This window comes from Dermacentor variabilis, chromosome 2, assembly GCF_050947875.1.
Source record: "Dermacentor variabilis isolate Ectoservices chromosome 2, ASM5094787v1, whole genome shotgun sequence".
Classification (NCBI taxonomy): Eukaryota; Metazoa; Arthropoda; class Arachnida; order Ixodida; family Ixodidae; genus Dermacentor; species Dermacentor variabilis.
Genome location: NC_134569.1, coordinates 140208762 through 140230357, shown reverse-complemented (window position 1 = coordinate 140230357; position 21596 = coordinate 140208762). Strand labels below are relative to the sequence as shown.

The following is a 21596-nucleotide window of genomic DNA, read 5'->3' as shown; positions in this document are numbered from 1 at the left end:
CAAATATCCCGCCTGCTTGTGCATGCTTTAACGAAGCAGTGCTACTCTTCGGAAAGCTTCAATGCAAAACGTAATTGGCGTAAAAATTACTGCGTTGTAAAATGCAAGCCTAATAAATGTGGCACTTATTTACCCATTGTTGCCAAAGCGCCGCGTTGGCGTTATTCTTCGGAAGCAGTTAATCTTTGCTGATAAATAATGCTTCGACATCAACTTCTGAAAAATTCACTTTCTGAGCTTTCATAAACACAACGAACTCTTCGGACACAAGCATGGAACTTAAAATTCGGCGGCAGCCTTCGAATGAAGGAGGGAAACAATAAAGGGCACTGTTTTTCTTTTTTCCGGATTTATCGGGGGTAACTTAAACTGCAGCACTTTTTAAGGAGCCGATATGTGCCATGGTGCAAAAGTTTCCTTGCAAGACGGAGGTTCACAGCAAGGCGGATATCTTAAAACTGCCTTACAAGTGGTCGAAGAAAGAGGCATCGGTTGGGAGGAAACATCAGTCGTTTATGGAACAGTTTCATGCGCCACCTAAGTTCGACATATGCAGATTCCTAAAATAAGTAAAAATCTATGCAGTCGCAGATGCATAAATCTTAGGGAGAAACCGGTCTGGCACTCTTCCGTGGGAGAAAGTAGCACAACGGACACGCAGCTATACATGTCTGGCAATTAAGCTATCGGTTGCATATTTGGTGCAGGGCCGAAACTCATATATATATATTAGCATTACATCTTGCAGGTTTGCACTGCATTAGTTAAAACAGTCGGCACACACAGTGTGTGTGTGCGTGTGTGTGTGGTTTTGTGTGCCGCTTCTTCTCAATCATGCAGTGTCATATCAAAAGAATAGTCATATAAGAATAGACATATCACAAGAAGCCAACAAACAAAGACACCAAGGACAACAAAGGGCCTTATTAAATATGCTGCCACATATTTCGATCTATGAAACATAATTGCTGAGTTCGTAATGCGTACGCACACAAAATAAATTCTCTGGACAGTACGAGTTCCGAGATATTAATTCTTGTTCAACGAAATGCATTGATTTTCCAGTTTATTTTTTAAGGAAGCATTGTTTTTTGGATTGAAGCATAAAAGCAGCTGGAACACAAGAGCATTTCGCCGGACGCTCTGAAAATTATTATCTCGGAATCGGTACTGTCCACAGAATTAGCGCCATGCGAACTCGGCGCGTGTAATTCCTAGATTGAAACGTATGGCGTAAAGTAATTAATTAAATATATTAGCGCTATAAGGTTACTTATTCAGTTGACTGTTCTAATTTCTTATAGAAGTAATGGCCGCTTCATCGAGTAGTTTAGCTGAGGGGTTAGATTTGTGCTACCTGTCTTAGGAAACTTTACAAACTTCGTGCAGCTAAAAAAACTATATATATAGACATATATTGGAGTATATATGTGAAGCGAAGCTTGAAGGAGGCTGTGCATAACTACTATGCAACGGAATCGGATACATACCAAAAAAACTTCGCTTTAAAGAAAGAAAGAAACACATTGTTTTCTATCGTAACAGGGGTAGCCATGGACGAAACGCTTGTGACGCTGCTCGGGTCTACAGAAATAGCAGTGCCGGAGGTCTCAGCATGCTCACAAAACTCTATATTTAAGACGACCATGCTTTTTGGTGGACTACACTTGTTTTTGTTTTTTAAAGAAAGATTAAACGTGGACGAAGCTCACCCAAATCCGACATACCTTTTCCTTCGGGTGGCTCCTGATAATCGACATGGCCTCCTCATTGACGATGTGCGTATAATATGCTCCGTCATCACTCCTGGACGGCCTAAGGTCACGATAAAAATCTAAGCCGTATGGCGTGTCAGGCTGCAAAAGGTCCTAATAATATTTACACAAGAAAATGATTTATCACGAGTAATGGAAGATTAGGTGAATTCAGCGTTCGCTCAGCATAAGCAGCTCATGTAATTGACGGTTACTTGGTGAAACACTTTGCAAAGATATGTGATGTTTACTGAAGCAACATCGCAAATATTTTTGGTCTAAGAATGAACGCGGGAATAAAGTGCTCAAGCCAAGCTGCCAGAGCTAACGACCTCATTTTTCATAAGTAAAGAAAAAGCTTAGAATACATAAATTTCCGTGTTCAGTGCCTAGTCGCTTTCATGCGGAATAACCTTTGATTAACAAGAACAAGTTGCAGTCTCATGAAGCCTAAGTCTTGAAAGCCAGAGAGCAGTTTTATCACTTAAATTTTCATGGTATAATTTACACATTTGTTTAAACGCATTTTATACGCGTAATGAGAATGAAAATTTTACTTGAATTGTTCAAGGCAGTTGGCCATCATGAAAATTTCAAGCGTCACAAGTTCAGAATTATACATATCTCTGTACGCGGCATGGCTTAGCCATCACTTACGTACTGCCAGACGTATGTGATGGAACAACTGGTTAAGGAAAAACACGGGGAAGTTGGGAGATGGAAATTCAAGACGGTGAGCAAAACGAAAACCTAAAAACGGAAACCAACATTTCGACAAGTAGACTTGTTTTTTTCAAGGCGACATATGCTCTCCTCGGCACGGTATTTATCGGTAGGTTTCTTCTACAGGGTAGAGGGGGTAAGGTACGTGGGTGCGGCAACGACGGAAAGTGTGTTAGGGGCGAGGGTGTCGAATTGAGAATAAAGGGGTGCTGTGCACAAAGCCGGTGACACGGCCGTGTGTCAGTCTCAGTCGGCGTGTCAACGGCTGTGTGCACAGCACCCCTTCATTATCTGCTTCGGTGGAGGTCAATGGGCTATCGTCTCTCTGAAAGAGATAATAAAAGGTACGGCAGAAAACGTTGCTCGCGAAAAAAGCAATTACTGAAATGGAATAAATGTATAAATAAAAGCATAAAGAAACGGGGAGGTTTCAATGTTCCCTCAGTACAACACAATGCATAGGGGAAACGGCACAATCAATGAACTTCAGATTAAACGGAAATCGCGCGCACACAGTTAGAAAGCTTCTCAAAGCCGTCGCCGAGGATTTCAACCAACCAGGTCACATCTTTCACGACCTTAAACTCTACATCTTACAGTCAAATTTCCGTTCTGAACGAGACAGAAAATACAGAGAATCATAGCTTAACCATAAGTTCAAGACATTGCAACCAATAGACATAAACGTTTCAAAGGGAGCTTTAGAATCTATTCGTTATGCTAAACTTGAAGCTATGGACAACAACACCTATTTCGGTTGCTTAGTGTTTTTCCCTCTCCATTATTTCGCTTTCATTTATATATTAATTTCGTTTCAGTAACCTTTTTTTTCACGAGCGTCGTTTCCTGCCACTCGTTTCGTTATCTCTTTCAGATAGACAATAGCCCACGACCAGTTGCTGTGTACATGGTCATTGACACGTCGGCTGATACACGGCCGTGTCACCGGCCTTGTGCACAGCACCCCTTTATTTTAAATTCTACGCGCTCGGCCGCTATCGCACCTTCGGTCGTTGCCGCAACCACGCGCCTTACCCCTTCTCTTCTTTAATGCCTTCGCCTCTGTGACAACGTGAACATGACTTGGACTCAACAGTTGTCACACATCACTTGACTTGAGCAAATTTAGTATTGTATTCATAAAGTTCCTTTCAGCCCTAATAAATATTACCAAACGCGTGCTTGTCCTCAAGGGTTACAAAGAAGCAGGTTTCTTTAGTATTGCTGCCAGTCTTAGGCCGAAAACACATGCATGCGTGCCATAAGTAATCGTCAGATCGCATTACAGCTTGCGATGTATAACTTCAAAGCGAGCTTACCGTTTGTCGATCGTGAGTGTAGTAGTCGACGAAGCCTCCCCAGGATCCCACGTGGCTAGAAAAGCCCCTTCTCGTGGGTGTGTACTCAGTTTTGTGAAAGCCGAGATGCCACTAAAAGAAATACATTCAATGAGTACGGCACGTGTAGAAATAACTGATTTTACGTAAGCCACAAAATATTTTTACCTATAGCAAACATTAGAAGCAGGGAGACAAAACATTGTGTGCGTGGCTTGAAGTTGACTGCTTTCTTATTGAATCATGTCTGCATATGTCATGAAAGATTTATCTTCAGCGTCTTTCGGCACTGTTTCCTTGAGTTAATAAAGGGAAAATCAGACATCCACCTGTTCGTATAAGTTGCTACAAAGGAAACCCACACGACTTCCTTGAAAGAAAAGCCTCGCAGTTGAAGGAAAATCCGTCGTAGTCGGGACTCGAGCCCAGGACCACCGCATTACCGGGACAGCCACTCTACCATAGGAGCTAACCAGTCGGCTAGCGGATGGCAGGGCGAAGTCGAATTTGTCGACAGCTCGAAGCAAAGCCAGGAGTTTGACGTGATAGTTCTACGGAAACCAGCAAGGTGGAGAGAAATAATTAATAAAGGGAAAATTGGACATCCACCGTTCGTAGCAATTGCTACAAAGAAAACCCATACGGGTTCCTCGAAAGAAAAGCCTCGCAGTTGAAGAAAAATTCGCCCTTGTCCGGGACTCGAACCCGGGACCGCCGCCTTTCTGCGCCAGCCGCCCTACCATCGGAGATAACGAGGCGGCTAGCAGATGGCCGGGCGCAGTCGAATTTGCCGACTTATTTGCCGACTTATTTGTCGACTTATTTGCTTTAATTTGCCAAATTCAAGGAAAGGCACGAGTTTGACGTGATATTTCTGCGGAAACTCGCAAGGTGGAGTGAAGCTCCGGTTAGCTTGCATTTGCTTCGAGCTGTCGGCAAATTCAACTTTGCCCTGCCATCCGCTAGCCGCCTGGTTAGCTCCGATGGTAGGGCGGCTGCCCCGGAAAGGCGGTGGTCCCGGGTTCGAGCCCCGGACCAGGACGAATTTTTCTTCTACTGCGAGGCTTTTCTTTCGAGGAACCCGAACGGGTCTCCTTTGCAGAAATTGCTCCGAACGAGTGGATGTCTTATTTTCTCTTGATTAATTCTCTCCACCTTGCGGGTTTTCGCAGAACTATCATGTCAAACGTTTGCTTCCTCGTGTTTACGCAATAAGTATGAGAAGCTGAAAAAGAATGAAAATTCCTGGTTATTGAAATGTCGATAAAACTACACAAGGTGAAATGTATCACCTGGCACGCCAGATGAAAGAACTGCTTGAAATGCAGAAGACGAGAAAGGAACACTCACCTTTCCAACCATGTAAGACGAGTACCCTAGTCCATTGAGCCATTCTGGAAGCAGTTTCAAGTGCAGAGGCAATCCTCGAGGTTCATGCTGCCTTATTACGTGATGCTGCATTCCTGACCACGAAAATTATAAATAATAAATATTTTTACGAGGATACCTCCACATTACATGATGAAAGAGCACCAAAGACCAAGACAAAAATAATAAATAACAAATGAACGTTGGGAATTTCAACTAAAGTTTATTGGAGCGAAAAGTCGTACAAATCCTTTGAATATTAGAAACATGGCAGAAATATCTAAATAAACAACAACAGCAGCAACGAAAGAGAAAATTTAATGCAAAAGTCGCATTCACACAGTCCTATGCCATTAAAATTGTGCACAGCATGAATACTAAAGCTATACTATTTTTCCGTTTCTAAGTGCACTAGACTGTCGGCTTACACAGTTGCCTTGAAGGCGGTAAATGGGAAACGCTTCCATAATCCCCCAGTTAGGTTAATTATGATTGCCTACAACGCCTTTTTCTACTCTTAGCTTTAACAAGATTTCCTAATCCGGGCAACCAAACTGGCAACGAAAACAGCACTTTTACTTTAGGTTCTGGGGTTTTACATGCCAAAACCCCGGTTTGATCATGAAGCACGCCATAGGAGAGAACTCGGGATCGATTTTGACCACCTAGGGTATCTTAGCGTTCACGCTATGCTCGGTACGCCGGCTTTATTGCATTTCGCGTCCATCGAAGTGCACCCGCCTCGCACGGGTTTTGACCCGCGAAATCGTGCTTAGCACCGCAACGCCAAGTCCATTAAACAACCACGGTGGTTAAAAAATGCTTCCACACACTGCACCTGTTTGCAATAGTTGTTAAGTTATGCGACGCCTTTTTGAGTGCCTCGGAGGTAGGTTGTGTACGTTTGACGCATTTATGGACAGTCAATCATAATTCGCACCTGAGGGACTATAGTCTCTTAGTCGTGACGTGCGCTGCGAAAGTAAGTTGAGACACTCTAACATAATGTGCTCAGGTGTCTCGCAGGAACCGCTAGCCACACATGATTGAATGTGGACAAGTCCCTGGGTAATCGTTACAAAAGGGACTATTCACTTAAATAATAGTGTTCTAAGATTACGAGGCAAGTCTCGGCGAGCAACTTGACGAGGAAACGATTAGTTTGCAACACACTGATCTAGGTGCTGCGCGAGAGGTGTCAGTGACTCAACAGACGAGCGCCGCATGGAGCGTTCGCCAGATTTAGCCTGTACCGGTGTGCCGTGGATTTCGAAGGAGACGCGTAGACTTCGCGACGACGGCACTCGGTGGATATTAGTGTTTTATAGAAGCGCGCAAGGGGAGTCCCAGCGCGTCTCCCTCACACCACCATCATTCAAACCCTTCGTGGACTACGTGTCCCTGGCCGCCTCTTTGACTATGTCCCGTCCTTCCTCAGCGACCGCACGCTCACAGTAAGAGTTGGCGATGCGCTCAGTGCCCCTCGCTGCGTGACCTACGGCATTCCTCAAGCCAGCGTGATCAGCCCATTTCTTTTTAACTTGGCTCTGGCAAGACTGCCTGGCTACATCCCGAAGATGACAGCCCACGAAGTCTGCGTGGCGATCTACGCCGATTATATTGCACAGTTTGCGTGCGGGCCCACGGACCTTGGCTTTCAAATGCGAAAATCCCTGCAGTCGGCGATCAGCGCCGTCAATGAATACCTCGCCAGCATAGGGCTCCAGCTCCCGGCGTCAAAAACTGAGGCGTTGTGAGTACACCCCCGTGCTCGTCCACGCTTCGAATTGCCTTGTCTCACGCTGCGCGGAAGCCCCGTCCTGTGGTCGATAAAAGTGCGCTATCTCGGCTTCGGCATCGACTGCCGGGTCAACTTTAACGCCACCGTCTCCCACCTCTGCAAAAATTCTAAGAAGGTGGCTGGCGCCACACGCTTCCTGCTCGCCCGTGGTCGTGGCTGTGCACCGCAACTTGCGCTTCGAGTTCACAACTCGGTCGCAACATCGCGAGCGCTATATGCGCTTCCCCTCACCAGCGCCAGAGCCATCAACTAGAAAGCCATCGATATGGAGCACCGCGCCGTAATGCGCCAACTCTACGGGCTTCCTCGCAGTTCCCTAGTGGGAGCAACTCTCGCAGAAGCAGGAAACTGGCCGCTGTAAGAGTTGGGGTCGGGTATAGAACAGGTGGAAGCTGGCCCATGCCGTCGTCCAACTCATCCACGCTGAGGACGTTGTTGAAGGCAAGGACTTGTTCTCATCGATAAAGAGAAATATGGGACGTATTTACAGTATCTACATGAAAACGTCACAGTTCATCAGTCTAGCATGACTGAAAGAGAATGCACACAGAAGAGCCGACAACGACTGCTTATAAACACCCTGTCTTCCCTAGATCCCTAGGTGAGGGAAAACGACCATTCAACCTTCGACACATGGGAGCATCCAAAGTCATTGTCGCCGACCCGCCTTTGAGGGGGAGGGTTTACACAGTCACTTCCGCACAGGTTTCACTGACTACACCGATGTGAGAGGGTTTTCGCAGACACGGGTATCTTGACGCCCTTCTTGATCCCAGAGATGACCCCGCAGACAGCGGCCGCCGCGTCTGTCCATTGACTGACGACTCCTAAGGCCCGTGAGACGGCGCCGCAAAATATCTTATTCCAGGCGTTCGCCGCTTTAAAGAAACCGTGAGGGTCACGGCGAATCCACTAACAATAATTGGTCCGCCGACCGCGTCTACACATACCGGCGCCAACGGGTTGGGGAAGCGGCGCACTCTCGTCCTTACAAAGTGAGTCGCCGCAGCGGGCCGGGCTGGTTCCGGCGTTCGCTTCCCCGAAGATCGCCAGCTCCCGCCGGTCGACCGTAACAGCTCCCCCATGACCCGGAAAATCTCGACTGGTCAGTGCTGATAACCGCTGGGCAGGAAGGGAATGGCTGGTGGCAAGGGGGGGATGCCTTGGCTTGCAGCGACCAGCTGTGAAATGATGACATCGCCCCAAAACATCCCAACAAGGGCAGCCAACTGCAAAGTGAACACTGCCACACGGCTCTGCTCCGAGATGACGTATCTTGGATCTCACTTTAGACCCGCTAGGCTTCAAAGAAAACATAAGTGCAGAAACAAAAAATGCTGTATTTCCCTACGCCAATTTGGAAGTAATTTCGTGCTGACAAATTGGCCAATCATGGAGGGAGTCCTCCTAAGTGGCAGGGACTCTTCTTGGCTTAACAAAATTAACGATAACAACCCCTAAACTTTATGCGGGGTCCCTGCACTCAGAATTAAAATTAGCCTGTTCGAACCATCCGCATCGCTATACAACTTTCGTTTCTTATACCTAACGGAGAAGTTGTAGTCTTGGAGAGAGAGACTCCATCGGAGCAAGCGGCCATTTTTGTGTGACATTTGATTGAGCCACGCCAGAGGACAGTGGTCGGTCTCGAAGGTGAACCTCGCTCCATACAAGTAAAACGACAACTTCTTGGCTGCCCAAACTAAACAAGCACATTCTGTCTCTAAAGCGCTGTAGGCTTCCTCTTTTACAGTTAGATTACGGCTGGCATAGAGGATAGGATGTTCCACCTTATCGTCGCCGACCTGACTAAATACCACGCCCATACCCCTGTCGCTTGTGTCACACTGAACTATGAATTTCTTTGTGTAGTCTGGCGTGCAAAGCATAGGACGAGAAATCAATAGTGCTTTGAAACTTTCGAAAGCGTTTTCTTTCTCCTTATCCAAGTGCACGCTATACGATACCCCCTTTCGGAGGGCGTCCGTTAAAGAACTTGCCATTTGCGAGTAATTGGGAATGTTCCGTTGATAGTAACCCACAAGTCTCAAAAATGAACTAATGTCTGTTTTCGTGCCCGGCATATCTCCAATCGTAGCTATTCCCAGCTCGGCCGGCCGTTTCGTGCCCTGACCGACAACATGGCCCAGATAAGTAACCTGCGAGCCGCCAAACCTACACTTTTCCGCCTTCATCCTTAAGCCTGCTTCCCTCAACCGCGAGAACAGCTGTTTTAGCTGTCCTAAAAATTGCTACATCATCAACATATGGCAAGGCGAACTCCTTAAACACTTTTAGGACAATATCCAAAAACTTAGAGAAGCTAAACGGTGCGTTCTTCAGCCCGAAGCTGACAACGAGAGGGCGAGAAGTGCCAACAGGTGAGATAAATGCGGCATAGCGGCTGGTACTTTCTGAAAGGGGAACTTGCCAGTATCCCCGCACGAGATGTATAAGTGAAATGTATTTAGCAGCACTCTTTCGATTCGTTCCTCAATGATGGGTATCGGGTACAGCTGATCCCTAGTGATGGCCTTTAACTTCCTGCAGTCAACACACGGACGTGGGAGGAGTTTCTACAAGTATTAGCGGTGAAGTGTAGTAACTCTCAGCGGGTTCATTAACTCCCAACTGTATCATGCACTGTATCTCTGCCTCCATATTTTTTCTCTGTCATAGAGACACCCTGTAAGGCTTTGATCTTGCGGGTTCGGTTCACGTCAGCTCTATTTCATGCGTTATTAGTTCGGTTCTACCTGGCCGATCGCTGACTCTGTCGGGATATTCCCCTAACGTCCTCTTTAGCTCATCTAGCTACTCGGGTTTCAGAGCGTGCGAGTTTACCGAATGTTTTACCACTTCTTCCAGGCTGATTTCAGAGTTGAAGGTCGCCTTATCCTCATTAAACATGGTACTAGTGTCGTCCTGCTCCTTGATGGCACAGTTAACGACTCCGCTCTGCTCTACGTACGGCTTCATCAAATTGCAGTGGTATATTGTCACCTCCTTCCTGCGACCGGGCATTTTCAGAGCATAGTGAGTATCTCAAAGTTTGTGCAGCACTTTAAGGGGTCCGTCCCAGTGAACTTCAAGCTTGTTCTTTCTTGAAGGTTTCAGGATCATTACCTGGTCTCCGGCGTTAAACGTACGAAGCCTCGTATTCTTGCCGTAATAGAATTTGGCATTCTATTGAGCTACTCCAATGTTCTTTCCGACTAGTTCTTGGGTTGTGCTTAGCCGTTACAGCGGATTTAGCACGTATTCAACCACTGTTGGACTCTCCCCTTTTTCCTCCCACATCTCTCTTAACAACCTCAGTGGAGAACGGAGTGTCCTCCCATACACTAATTCTGCTGGCGAGAATCCTGTAGCCTCAGAGGAACCGTTCGCAAAGCAAACAACGTGGCCGGAAGGCAATTCTCCCAGTCCTCCTTGTGCTCGAAACAGAGTGCCGGCAAAACTCGCTTAAGCTCTGAATGCGAGCTCTCTACACTATTTGACTGAGTGTGAAAGACGGAACTGTGTAATAACTTTACCCCGCCTTTTGTAAGAATGTGGAAGTCAGAGAGCTGGTGAATACTGACCCATGATCCGCTTGAATTTCGGCTGGAAACCGATCTCGTGCGAATACTGATAAAAGTGCGTCTACTAATTCCGGTGTTAAGAACGGCCAGCTGCAGTGCCAGTTATGCCTCCCAGTTGCGACTATGGCGGCAACATTCCGGGAGCGTCGCCGCACACCTCTAGCCACGGCGTGACTAAGTCGACTGTGTGTGAACAATACGTGCGTCCTCGACTCTCCGCCATTGGAGCCGAGTTTGACGAAGTCGCCATTGTAACTAAACGGGCTCGGCAGACCAACTATTGTTATTGAGCCGCCGGAACTTCTACTGACAGCTCTTCACACGTGCCGACCAAGACGCCAGACAGTGGGCGTTTATTCCCCGAACTGTGTTTATTCCCCGCCAGACAGTGGGCATTTATTCCCCGAACTGCAGCGCGGCCGCCGGCCGCGCTGCAGTTCGGGGAATAAATGCCCCTACGGTGCCTCGTTCTCCCCTACGGTGCCTCGTTCTCCCCTACGGTGCCTCGTTCTCCCCTACGGTGCCTGGTCAACTCGCCTACGGTGCTTAGACGGCCGTTTCCGTCGCCTGGGTATCGGGAGAGGACCGAGTGTTTAAAAACCGCTGTTGTGCGGCTGCTCAAGAGACTCTCTCTCAAGCAGTCATGTTAGACTGATGTACTTTTTTAAACAGTCATGTTAGACTGATATAAGTACTGTAAATAAACCCATATTTCTCGTTCTCGATGAGAAGCAGTCCTTCCCTTCATCAACGTCCTCAGCGTGGATAAGTTGGACGACGGCATGGGCCAGCTACCTGCTAATTCATGCCCGACTCCAATCTTGACAACGGATCACGAGCGATCGGATTGAACCCCCAATCATAACACCGGGGAGCTGAGCTCTTTCAGAGGGATTGCTTCCGGCAACTTTGTAGCTGGACACAGCATGGTAAACAAGTACCTGTAACCCAACTTTGTCTTTGGTAGAGGCCCTACCGTGTCTCTCACAAGTCGTCTAAAAGGTTCTATTATCAAGGGCACTAACTTTAGGGGAGATTTCCATGTTTCTCCTGGTTTACCCGAGCGCTGGCAGGCGTCGCATGATCTTACAAAGTTTTCTACGTCTTTGAAACAGCCAGGCCAGTGGTATTTCATAAACAATCTTTCCTTTGATTTGTTTATGCCTAGGTGGCCAAACCACCCATTTTCATGACAGAGACTGAAAAGGTCCTCTATGTGCTTAGTGGGTACAACTACCTGATCATGAATCCTGCCCTTTCGGTCTCTGTAGTGCCAAAACGACAATCCTGCTCTCTCTAGTATGGTAACGTTGCGCCTAGCAATGCCTTCTTTAGTTGCGTGATGCAATTTAGCTAAGCTGTCATCATTCCTTCGCTCGGCTGCCAGTGACTCTATGTCCACAGGTACGAGCTGATCAAAATTCTTTGAGGCCGGTGATAGTAACGGCCCTGTCTCGCTTGTGAGTGCGTCAGCTGGCTCTTCCTGCAGGTGTCAACTTTGACACCCTAGTGATACGCTCTCATTGAGCTGCTCAGCTCGCAGGGTTTACTCAACCGTTTTCTCGTCCCTCGAGCCTAGCTCGGAATCGGTTACTGAAGTTACCTTTTTTGCTACTTCCGCTGTTGCAGCTTTTGCATTTTTAGCCGAAAGCGACGCAATTTTACGAGCTTGGCCTCGCGTCAACGCCTGTACTACGCCCTCTGCCAGTTTAAGTCCTTTGTCCCGCAGTAACTGATCCGACCGATTAGAAAAAATTTAAGGGTACTGCAGCGACAAGAATTTGGAAACTGCAGCCACGGTTACGAGCTCCCCGAACAGTCCACCGATTTTGACTTTGGCCATGGGCTTACACACGCTGTGTTATTCTACAACCTGTTTGATCCATGCCACTTCTCCAGTGAAGTCATCTACCGTCACGTAAGGCGGATGGACAATGTACATAGTGGCGGCACTGTCTCGCAGCACCCGGCATGGTTTCCCAGAAACTTGCAGGTCATGAAGATATGGGCTTAAAAGTTCCATATTCTTGTCTTTTTCATTCACGTAAGGAGAAAACTACGCTAGGCTTCCCGCAGTTAACAGCGATATGTGCTTGGTGGTGGCACTTCTAGCAGCGGTTCGTTCTAAAACATGCAAATTTTATTTTCTGCTCTTTTTGTACGGTTTTCGCGTTTGACTTCTCCTCGGTCTTTTCTTAGGGCTTTTCCTCTACGTCTACAGGCTCCGGTCGTCTAGTCTGCGAACCCTATTTGAACGGAAATGGTTTCTGCGGTCCATTTCGACCATCCCAATTACCGCCCTCGGTGTTCTGCTTTCTATGCATTGCGCACTCTCTGGCTAATTCAGCCACCCTTTCCAAAGTGTTTACGTTTCCTCTGTCTTGCACCCACCGCTTCACATATTGTCGCATGCTTCTGTAAAACTTTTCTAGACACATCTATTCAATGCATGTGTCTAGAATAATTCAATGCATGTGTCGTGCATTCAAATCTAATGCACGTCGGCTCGTGCAGTGCACTGACGATGCGCGCCTGAACTGCCCTATCACCCTGTGTGATAGCCCTGGCCTATTCATCGGCGTATCTGGCGACGCCCTGCACACCTTTGCATACGCCTCGCTGGATCAGCCGGCCATCAGCAGTCTGCGCGCCGCTATAACGTCACATACCGAGGACATAAAAGCGTTGCCCCCAGCGCCCTTCTTCAGTGGGCTAGGAGACGGCAGTACCGGCTAGATGCTCACCAGAATATTTTTCTTCGTGCAGGTATGTTACCGCAAAGACGCCCATTGTATTACATCCTATGATAGGTTTGTACAGCTGTTCCCATGCCCACATGATGTTGTTTCCTGTTCTTCACATGCTTGAGTCGCCTTCTCTTCAGCGTTGACGTGGATGTTAACCGCGGCCCTCCAAAGAAAAATCCTGGTCTTCACCCTTCCCCCAAAATTCAGATGGCTTCGAGTAGCCTTACGAGATCTGCAGCAGCCGCTGCTTACGCGTCACACGCCGATGCTACGGCCGTTGATGCTAATGACACTATGATTGCCAAAATGCAATCTGAACTGTTAGATGGGCAGAAGCGATTAGCTCGTGACATAGACGACATAAATTCGAGAAAACTGTCGACAAGCGTTTCGAACATCTCGATTCTCATGTGACTGCGCTTGAGTCTTCACCACCGGAAAAGTACGACATCTTACGTGCTCAGCTTGATTCCTTGACTGTTGCTGTGGTGCAGCTGAATAAGAAAAATGATGACCTGGAAAATTGATCTCGTCGCAATAACTTAATCTTAGATGGCATCACAGAAGACCGAAATGAGGATGAGGAGGACTTATTAAACAAGGTGTCAAATGTCATTTCAGAGCAATTGTCGATCCAATATCCAAGAATCGAACGCTGTCATAGGCTTGGAGGGTACCCGAGGACCGTCCGCGTCCTGTTATTCTGAGAATTTGGGCTACTCCGAGAAAATAACCATATGAAACAACGTACACAAATATAAAGACACTGACTACCATGCAACCGAAGACATCTCCTTTAAAACCCGTGCACTCCAAAAAAACATTTGGGAACCGTCCCAGGTACATCGCGACAATGAGGTGAAGCTCTAAGGTGAAGCTCTGAGGCTCTGAGGTGAAGCTCAGCTTCAATTTCATCCTCATCAATAATTCTCAGTACGTTTGGAACGCTGATAAGTATGCCCTTGAGAAGGACCACAGGCAGTCCCCCAAACGCACAGCCCGACATTCTACTACGTCTTCAGTTTGACTTCGTAAGCACAGGCATGAAAACCTCTCGATTATGAATATTAACACTAGAAATATTATAAATAAATTTCCTGACTTCTTGTCTCTTGTGTGTTCGCACTCCCCACATATTGTGGCCTTACGGAAACGTGGCTTCACAATGGCGTCCATGATTCAGAATTCACTCCCCGAGGCTACGTGGCGATACGAGTAGATCGACAGGATTGCAAAGGCCGCTCTCATCGTTCGCTCTGAAATTAAGTTCTCCATTTTGAAGGCGCCAGCAGAAACTGAATCTGTCTGGTCCAAAATTTTTCTTAATGAACAGTCCATTGTTATCTGCATTTGTTATCGACCGCCACCTTCACCTGTCGACGTATTGCACATCCTTAATGATTATTTGAACATACAAACATTCAAAATGTCTAATCTTATTTTGATGGACGATTTCAACGCTCCAGCTATCCATTGGCCATCATTTACGTTTCCTGGTCGGGATACATCCATCTGTCAAGAATCATTGTACATTTCCTTGTTCTTCGATCTAAAGCAAATTGTTAACGACGCAACAAGAGGTGACTCGCTGCTTGACTTGGTCTTTCTCGGTTCAAATATTTATCAGCGTGGTTTTGAATGTGATATTGTTGATGGAATTTCCGACCCCAAGGCTGTGGCAATTACCATTAACTGTCCTGTTTTCGCGCCGCTGTCGACTTTCACCACGTGTCCTGGGTTTGCTCGCGATAACGATGTTGTCACGTTGAGTGACGTATGAAGAACACAGTAGCAATACTGTGAAGGACGAAACTAACATTTATTGGGTGAACCTATGCCCACAAAAACAGGCTAGACTTAAAGAACCGCGACAACGGCAAACACAGTCGGCGATCGTGAACATCTGCTCAGCGGGTCAAGCGCGTGGGCTTTTATAGATCAGTCGTCGAATGATCCAGAGTAACCGCTGGGACCCGCGTGCCTTCCACCAAGTACTACATTATTAGCGTCGCGCACACATGCAATCAGGTTACATAAGGTTCGGTCACAGACAGCGGATGGAAGCATCGATAACATTCCAGAAACTTGCGATACATACAGGCCGTCCTGTGCTGTGCGATAACATCTGTTAGGCGGTGAAACATGTCGCCCGATAGACAATCAAGTACACGTGTCAATATTACAATCACCGATTTTCTTGCTTCTTCTTTCGGTGCATTTCACACGATTAGTTACATGGGTGAAATCAACGAACTAGTCAGCAACTTTGAAACTTTTGTCAGTGACTTCATGGAACATTTTGTTCCGCCAAAAACAAAGAAAAAGAACCTCAAAGGGCCCTGGATGACACGTGATATACTTCACGTATCACGCCACGTTGGACGCCTCAGACGCATGAAGCGTTTATCAGACCCTGATAGTGCTACCAAGTTTCGTAGGACAAAGGAAGAACTGCGAGTAATTACAAAATCGGAAAAAGATCATTGTTTCAATGTCCAGTTATGAAATCTTTAAAAACTAATCCTCGCAAATTTTGGCGCTCTGTCTTGCCAACAGAGTCTGCATCGGCGTCTATAATCGTCAATGATGAAACAACTAATGATTCGTTAATAATAGCTGATGCTTATTGTGCCTACTTTAAAGCTGTGTTTTAATCAGACATCAGCAAAGTTCTAGCCTTTGACCCTCCTAATGTGGCAACCCCGATTACTGATAACATGATTAATGAGCATGGTGCACTGAACCTAATACTACAGTTAGACACAAAAAATTGACAGGTCCTAATGGTATACCCAATTCGTTTCTGGTTCGTTATTAATTGTGATCTGCTCGATATGTAACCATCATCTTTCAAAAGTCCCTCAATGCTGGCATTGTTCCATCCTCATGGAAGCTGGCCAAAGTACATCCATTATTTAAATCTGGCAATAAACAGCTGTTATCTAATTAGAGACCTATTTCCTTAACAGCATATTCGTGTAAGATGCTGGAGCACATCATTCACAAACATATAATAGAATTTCTGAAATCTAAGAAGATGCTTTCTAAATTTCAGCACGGTTTTAGGAAAGATTTCAGCACCTTAGCACAACTAGCTGAATTCTCGCACGACATTCCCTGCGCCCTTGATATTGGCGCCCAGATCGACACCATATATATATATATATATTTTTCAAGGCTTTTGATACTGTACTGCATTCTAATATCCTAATAAAGCTCAACATGAACTTGAAAATTTCTCACTTGTTTAATTGGATTGCGAGTTTCCTTTCTCATCGGTCACAATTCGTATGTTATAATTCAACTAATTGTTGTTCTAGCTGACGTGTCATCTGGTGTACCCCAAGGGTCGGTTCTTAATCCTTTACTATTTCTACTAAAAATTTCTGACGAACCTCAAACGTCACTTCAGACATACGCCTTTATGCAGACGACTGTGTTTTGTATCACGTGATTAACACGCCAGAAGACCATCTTGAACTAAATTCCTCATTTGTCAGCTTCTATACCTGGTGCAACACTTGGCAAATGAAAATAAATTTTACTAAAACTGTGTTAATGTCATCTTCTAATAGTGCCTCTATTTCATTAATCAATTACACTTTCAACGACTTATCCTTGCGCATGGTCTCGGAACGCAAGTATCTTGGCGTCATATTACCACTAACATGTCCTCGTGAAAACGCATTAATTTCATTCGCACTAAAGCAATCAGTAACCTCGAGTATTTGAGGCGCAATTTCAACAATTTTCCAAAGGAAACTTAGTTACTAATGTAAAACACTTTAATTAGCCCAATCCTGGATTATGCTTCTCGTGTCTGGAACCCTCATAATCAGTGCGACATTAACTCCATTGGGAGCATACAACGAAAATCTATTAGTTCATATATCGTCTCTGTGATAACCATTTTTCGCCCTCTCGTGCCTTTACTTCTCTGAACTTAACCCCTTTACCCATACGCTGTCACAATGAGTCAATGAAGTTTCTGCATTGCATCGTCAATTTTTCTTATCGTGTCTCACATCCCCATATATATTCCTTCAGATATTTCTCGGTCAAGTAGGAGTCCCCATAGCCCTAATATTAAGCCTTACTTTGTTCGAACCCGCCGTGGTTGCTCAGTGGCTATGGTGTTGGGCTGCTGAGCACGAGGTCGCGGGATCGAATCCCGGCCACGGCGGCCGCATTTCGATGGGGGCGAAATGCGAAAACACTCGTGTGCTTAGATTTAGGTGCACGTTAAAGAACCCCAGGTGGTCAAAATTTCCGGAGTCCTCCACTACGGCGTGCCTCATAATCAGAAAGTGGTTTTGGCACGTAAAACCCCAAATATTATTATTACTTTGTTCGACGCAATAAATATTAATACAGCTTTTTCCCATGTACTATTGAATTTTGGAACTTAATCCTGGTACAATTGAGTCAGTACCATTTAACGATTTCCTCTTCAAAGTTAACTACACCTGATTTAATGCATTTTCTTGTTGTTACAGTGTATTGACTCATTCTCGTCTTTGTACTGACTCTCAGTGTTTCTGTTATTTTGAGTTTGATTTCTGTCATCTGCCTTTTTTCTCACGAATTTCTAAATTTTATTGTTTACTTGTTTTTGTATGAGTTCTTTTTGTCTAGCCCACTCTTGCAATAGGCCCATAAATTGGCTGCAATAGGTCTAAATAAAAATAAATTAATTAATCAGGTCTCTGCTCTCGTACGTTTCCGCGCTTTTCAACCACTCGACTAGGTTGGCCTTTAAGCTATGTGCAAAATCCGGCTACCCCTCGCTATCCTTGTTGCCCGTGCTTCTAAACGTTTGCAGAAAAGCTTCGGCTTAAAGGCGGTATTTCATCAAAAGACTAGCCTTAACGTTCGCGTAATCATATGTATCCTGCGCACTTAGTCTGGCTATTACTTCCGCAGCCTCACACGGCAACATAGACAGCAACCGCTGTGGCCATGTAGTCGGGCCAAAGTTCATCTTCTCGCAAGTCGTTTCAAAATTTCCTAGGAACAAGCCTATGTCATTCCCGACCTCATATGGTTTTAACTGACTGTCCATATGGTATGATTCTGCCTCACTTGATCGTCTCAGAGCCCATTCACTTCCTTGAGACAACTCCAAACGTTTGCTTTCAAGTTCAAGTTGCATTTTTTTAACTCGCTATATTTCTCGCGTTCCTCGCTCTCTCTGTCGCGTTCTTCTCTGTTCCGTTCTTCTCTCTGTCTGTCCCGTTTCCCTCTTTTGCTAAAAAATCCAACCCAATTTCAATGTCCTCCTCACTGGTCTGTTCGGAAATCAGCTGTAATAATTCTGATTTTAGCATTTCGTTGCGTACCTCTAGGCCCAGTTCTTCACCAAGAATCAACAATTCGTCTCTCAGCACTGTCCTTAACTCCATGATTGCTACTTTACTCCCTTGGTCCTGCTCGCTAAACATACCTAGGTAGACACAACCTAGCAAACACTCAACAATCCAGCTTTCCTACTGTTCTAAACAAAACAACCACAAGATGAAGATTAGAGAGTCAAAGCAAGAACCAAGCACTCACTGCAGACACAGCACAATGTCGCCTAGTCCGCCTCAACGGTGTCAGCCAGTTGTAAGGATTGTAGTCGGGCATGAAATAGAAGGTAGCTGGCCCATGCCGTCGTACAACTCAACCACTCTGAGGACTTTGTTGAAGGGAAGGACTTGATCTCATCGAGAACGAGGAATATGGTTTTTATTTACAGTATCTACATGAAAACGTTACAGTTATTCAGCCTAGCATGACTGAAAGAGAATGCACACTGAAGAGGCGACAACGGCTGCTAATAAACACTCTGTCCTCCCTTGATCCCTAGGTGAGGGAAAACGCCCGTTGAAACTTTGACAGATGGGAGCGTCCAAGGTCATCGTCGCCTACCCGCCTTTGTTGGGGAGGGTTTACACACTCACTTCCGCTCAGGTTTCGCTGACTACACCAAGGTGAAAGGGTTTTCGTAGACAAGTGTTTTGCCTGAGCAGGCGCTTCTTGATTCCAGAGTTGACCCCGCAGACAGTGGCCGCCGCCTCTGTACACTGACTGATCGCGCGCCTGCAATGTTTGCCACAGGGCCAGTGCCTCGTGTGCCGCCTCCACACCCTCGAGGGCTCGGGCATGCGCCAGCGTGCCACCGAGTTCAGCGTACTCATCACGTCGCTGCCGTAACTTCTGCCTCTGCCGCTCTCGCCGCACGAATCCGCGATGCTCGACGTCACCACCAGTGTGCCAGGTGTCAAGTCAAAGTGCCGAAATGGTGTATTTGCCATGCAGCAGGAGACGGCTGCACTTCTCTACGAGCGCCTAGGGGACCCGCTCCTGTTATACACCGACTGCACTGTGTCGAGTGATGGCTCCGGTGCAGCTGCGTGCGCGGTGCCGGACATTTCCGCTACGCGACAGTGCCGCCTGCGGTTTGCTTCGTCGTCGACGGTGGCCGAGCTCGCTGCGATTGACCTTGCGGCTGACCTACTTCTACAGCAGAGCGGTGTCGTTTCCTCTGCCATCTTATCTGACTCGCGCGCGGCACTGTGCATGCTTGCGAAGGATTATGCCAGTCTTCCACTTGTGCAGCGCGTCGGTTCAAAACTCCGCCATCTCGTCGGGCGAGGCTGCGATTTGGCCTTGCAGTGGGTCCCGGCGCACATCGGCTTGCCGGGCAACGAGGCGGCCGACGCCCTCGCTAAGTAGGCTCACTCCGATCGCTTCCCCATCGCCACTTTGGTCACCCCTTTAGACGAGGCGAAGAAGACGATTCTGCACACCCTCCGCGCGCAGCACACGCACCCGCGCGTTGCGGCAGGTACGCCCGCTAGCCTCCTCCCCCGCTCCGGACTCTCGCGCAAGGACCGCTCGTTCCTTCTTCGCCTGCATATCGGATGCTACATGAGGGCCGCCAGACTACACAGGCTGCAGGGAAAAGGCAGCCCTGTGTGCAGCAACTGCGCCGATGTGGAGACGTTCGGGCACCTCCTACTTCACTGTCCTGCTTTCAGTGTGGAGCGCACGGACTTGTGTTCATCGTATCGGCGTTTGGGACTGCTTGGCGACACGACCAATGCGCTGCTTTTTCATGTAGCCCACTCGTCTATCGTGAAGAGTGTGCTAGGGGCACTACTTAACTGTTGCAGTGCGACGCAACTAAGAGCGCGGCAAGAGTGATGGCTCTGGTACTGCCACGTGCACGGTGCCGGACATTTCCGCTAAGCGACAGTGCCGCCTCGTTCAGGCTCGCGCTTGCTGGCTCAGGCAACACTTATAGTTATGGAGTCTAAAGCATCTACCTCATGGGCGGCGACAACCTCGGCAGTAGCTATACCTCGGTGGTACGGGGCAATGACACCGCAGGCTGCTGCTACTACTGCTGCTTGCTGGCTCGGGCAACACGCACCGCTATGGAGGGTGAAGAATGGAGTTAATAATATCTTCTCTTTGACGCCGTAATGGCGCTGTAAGCGCAAGACGCTATCCGCAAAGGCCAAAGCCCTATTCTAAATCTCTTCACTTCTTTGTACGCCAACGATAACACCCACAAAGCTCTTTGGGGCGGGGCCCCTATTCTAAAGCTCTCTATTAACGCATACATTACTCGCAGTAATGTTTGCGAAAAACCGTTCAGCGGCGTTCTGTTGGAGACGCTGCTAGCGCGCGATGGCGTAAGACGTGTGGAGTATCGGCTCCGTCGGTTATCGGCTGTAGTCACGGCTCAGTCCTCTGCACCCCAGGAGTCCACTCGGAGCTACCATCGTGTGAGGACGTGAGGTTTGAAGCTCCTGCGTCAGCAGCAGATGCTACAGCGTCTCACGTGCTCTTCCTCGCCCTATTCCGAGCACGACAACGGACGCTTCCTGCGACCTTCCACGGCGACGTCAAGATCACCACCGATGCAGCAGGGACGCTCGAGGCGTCTCTGAGCCGTAGTGCTCGAGCTAAGCCTCAGCGTGGTCTGGATCGGCGTCCAGAGACAGCCGACCTTGTCCAACACCGCGAAAACCCGTTGACCACGATCATGGATGTGGAAGCTACCAACAGCGACGATCCAGCAACAGAAGGATATCCAGAAGACCCGGTGGATGGATCATGGCTCACTACTCGCGGCCGGCGGAGACGCAAGCGGGGCGGTCTGCGGGGCAGGGACGCGCTTCGGCTCGTCTATGCCTTCGTGACTAGCCGGATCCTCTACGCCGTGCCATATCTCCGCACTACTAAGCAAGACGAGGCGCGAATAGACGCCATCATCCGCAAGGCAACTAAGC

The 21596-nt window shown here is 47.4% G+C and overlaps 1 protein-coding gene across 2 annotated transcripts in view; it reads right to left on the bottom strand.

Moving 5' to 3' along the window:
* The window catches only part of LOC142571001 (arylsulfatase B-like), an 82009-nt gene that overhangs the window by 26018 nt on the left and 34395 nt on the right, over window positions 1-21596 (bottom strand). Inside the window, exons 3-5 of one of the 2 annotated variants that reach the window (XM_075679297.1) lie at window positions 5165-5277; window positions 3797-3907; window positions 1728-1868 (exon numbers count right to left, since the gene is read on the bottom strand). In XM_075679297.1, coding sequence (XP_075535412.1) covers window positions 1728-1868; window positions 3797-3907; window positions 5165-5277 — 365 coding nt within the window. The remainder of the gene's footprint in view (window positions 1-1727; window positions 1869-3796; window positions 3908-5164; window positions 5278-21596) is intronic. The other variant, XM_075679298.1, reaches the window with a different exon arrangement.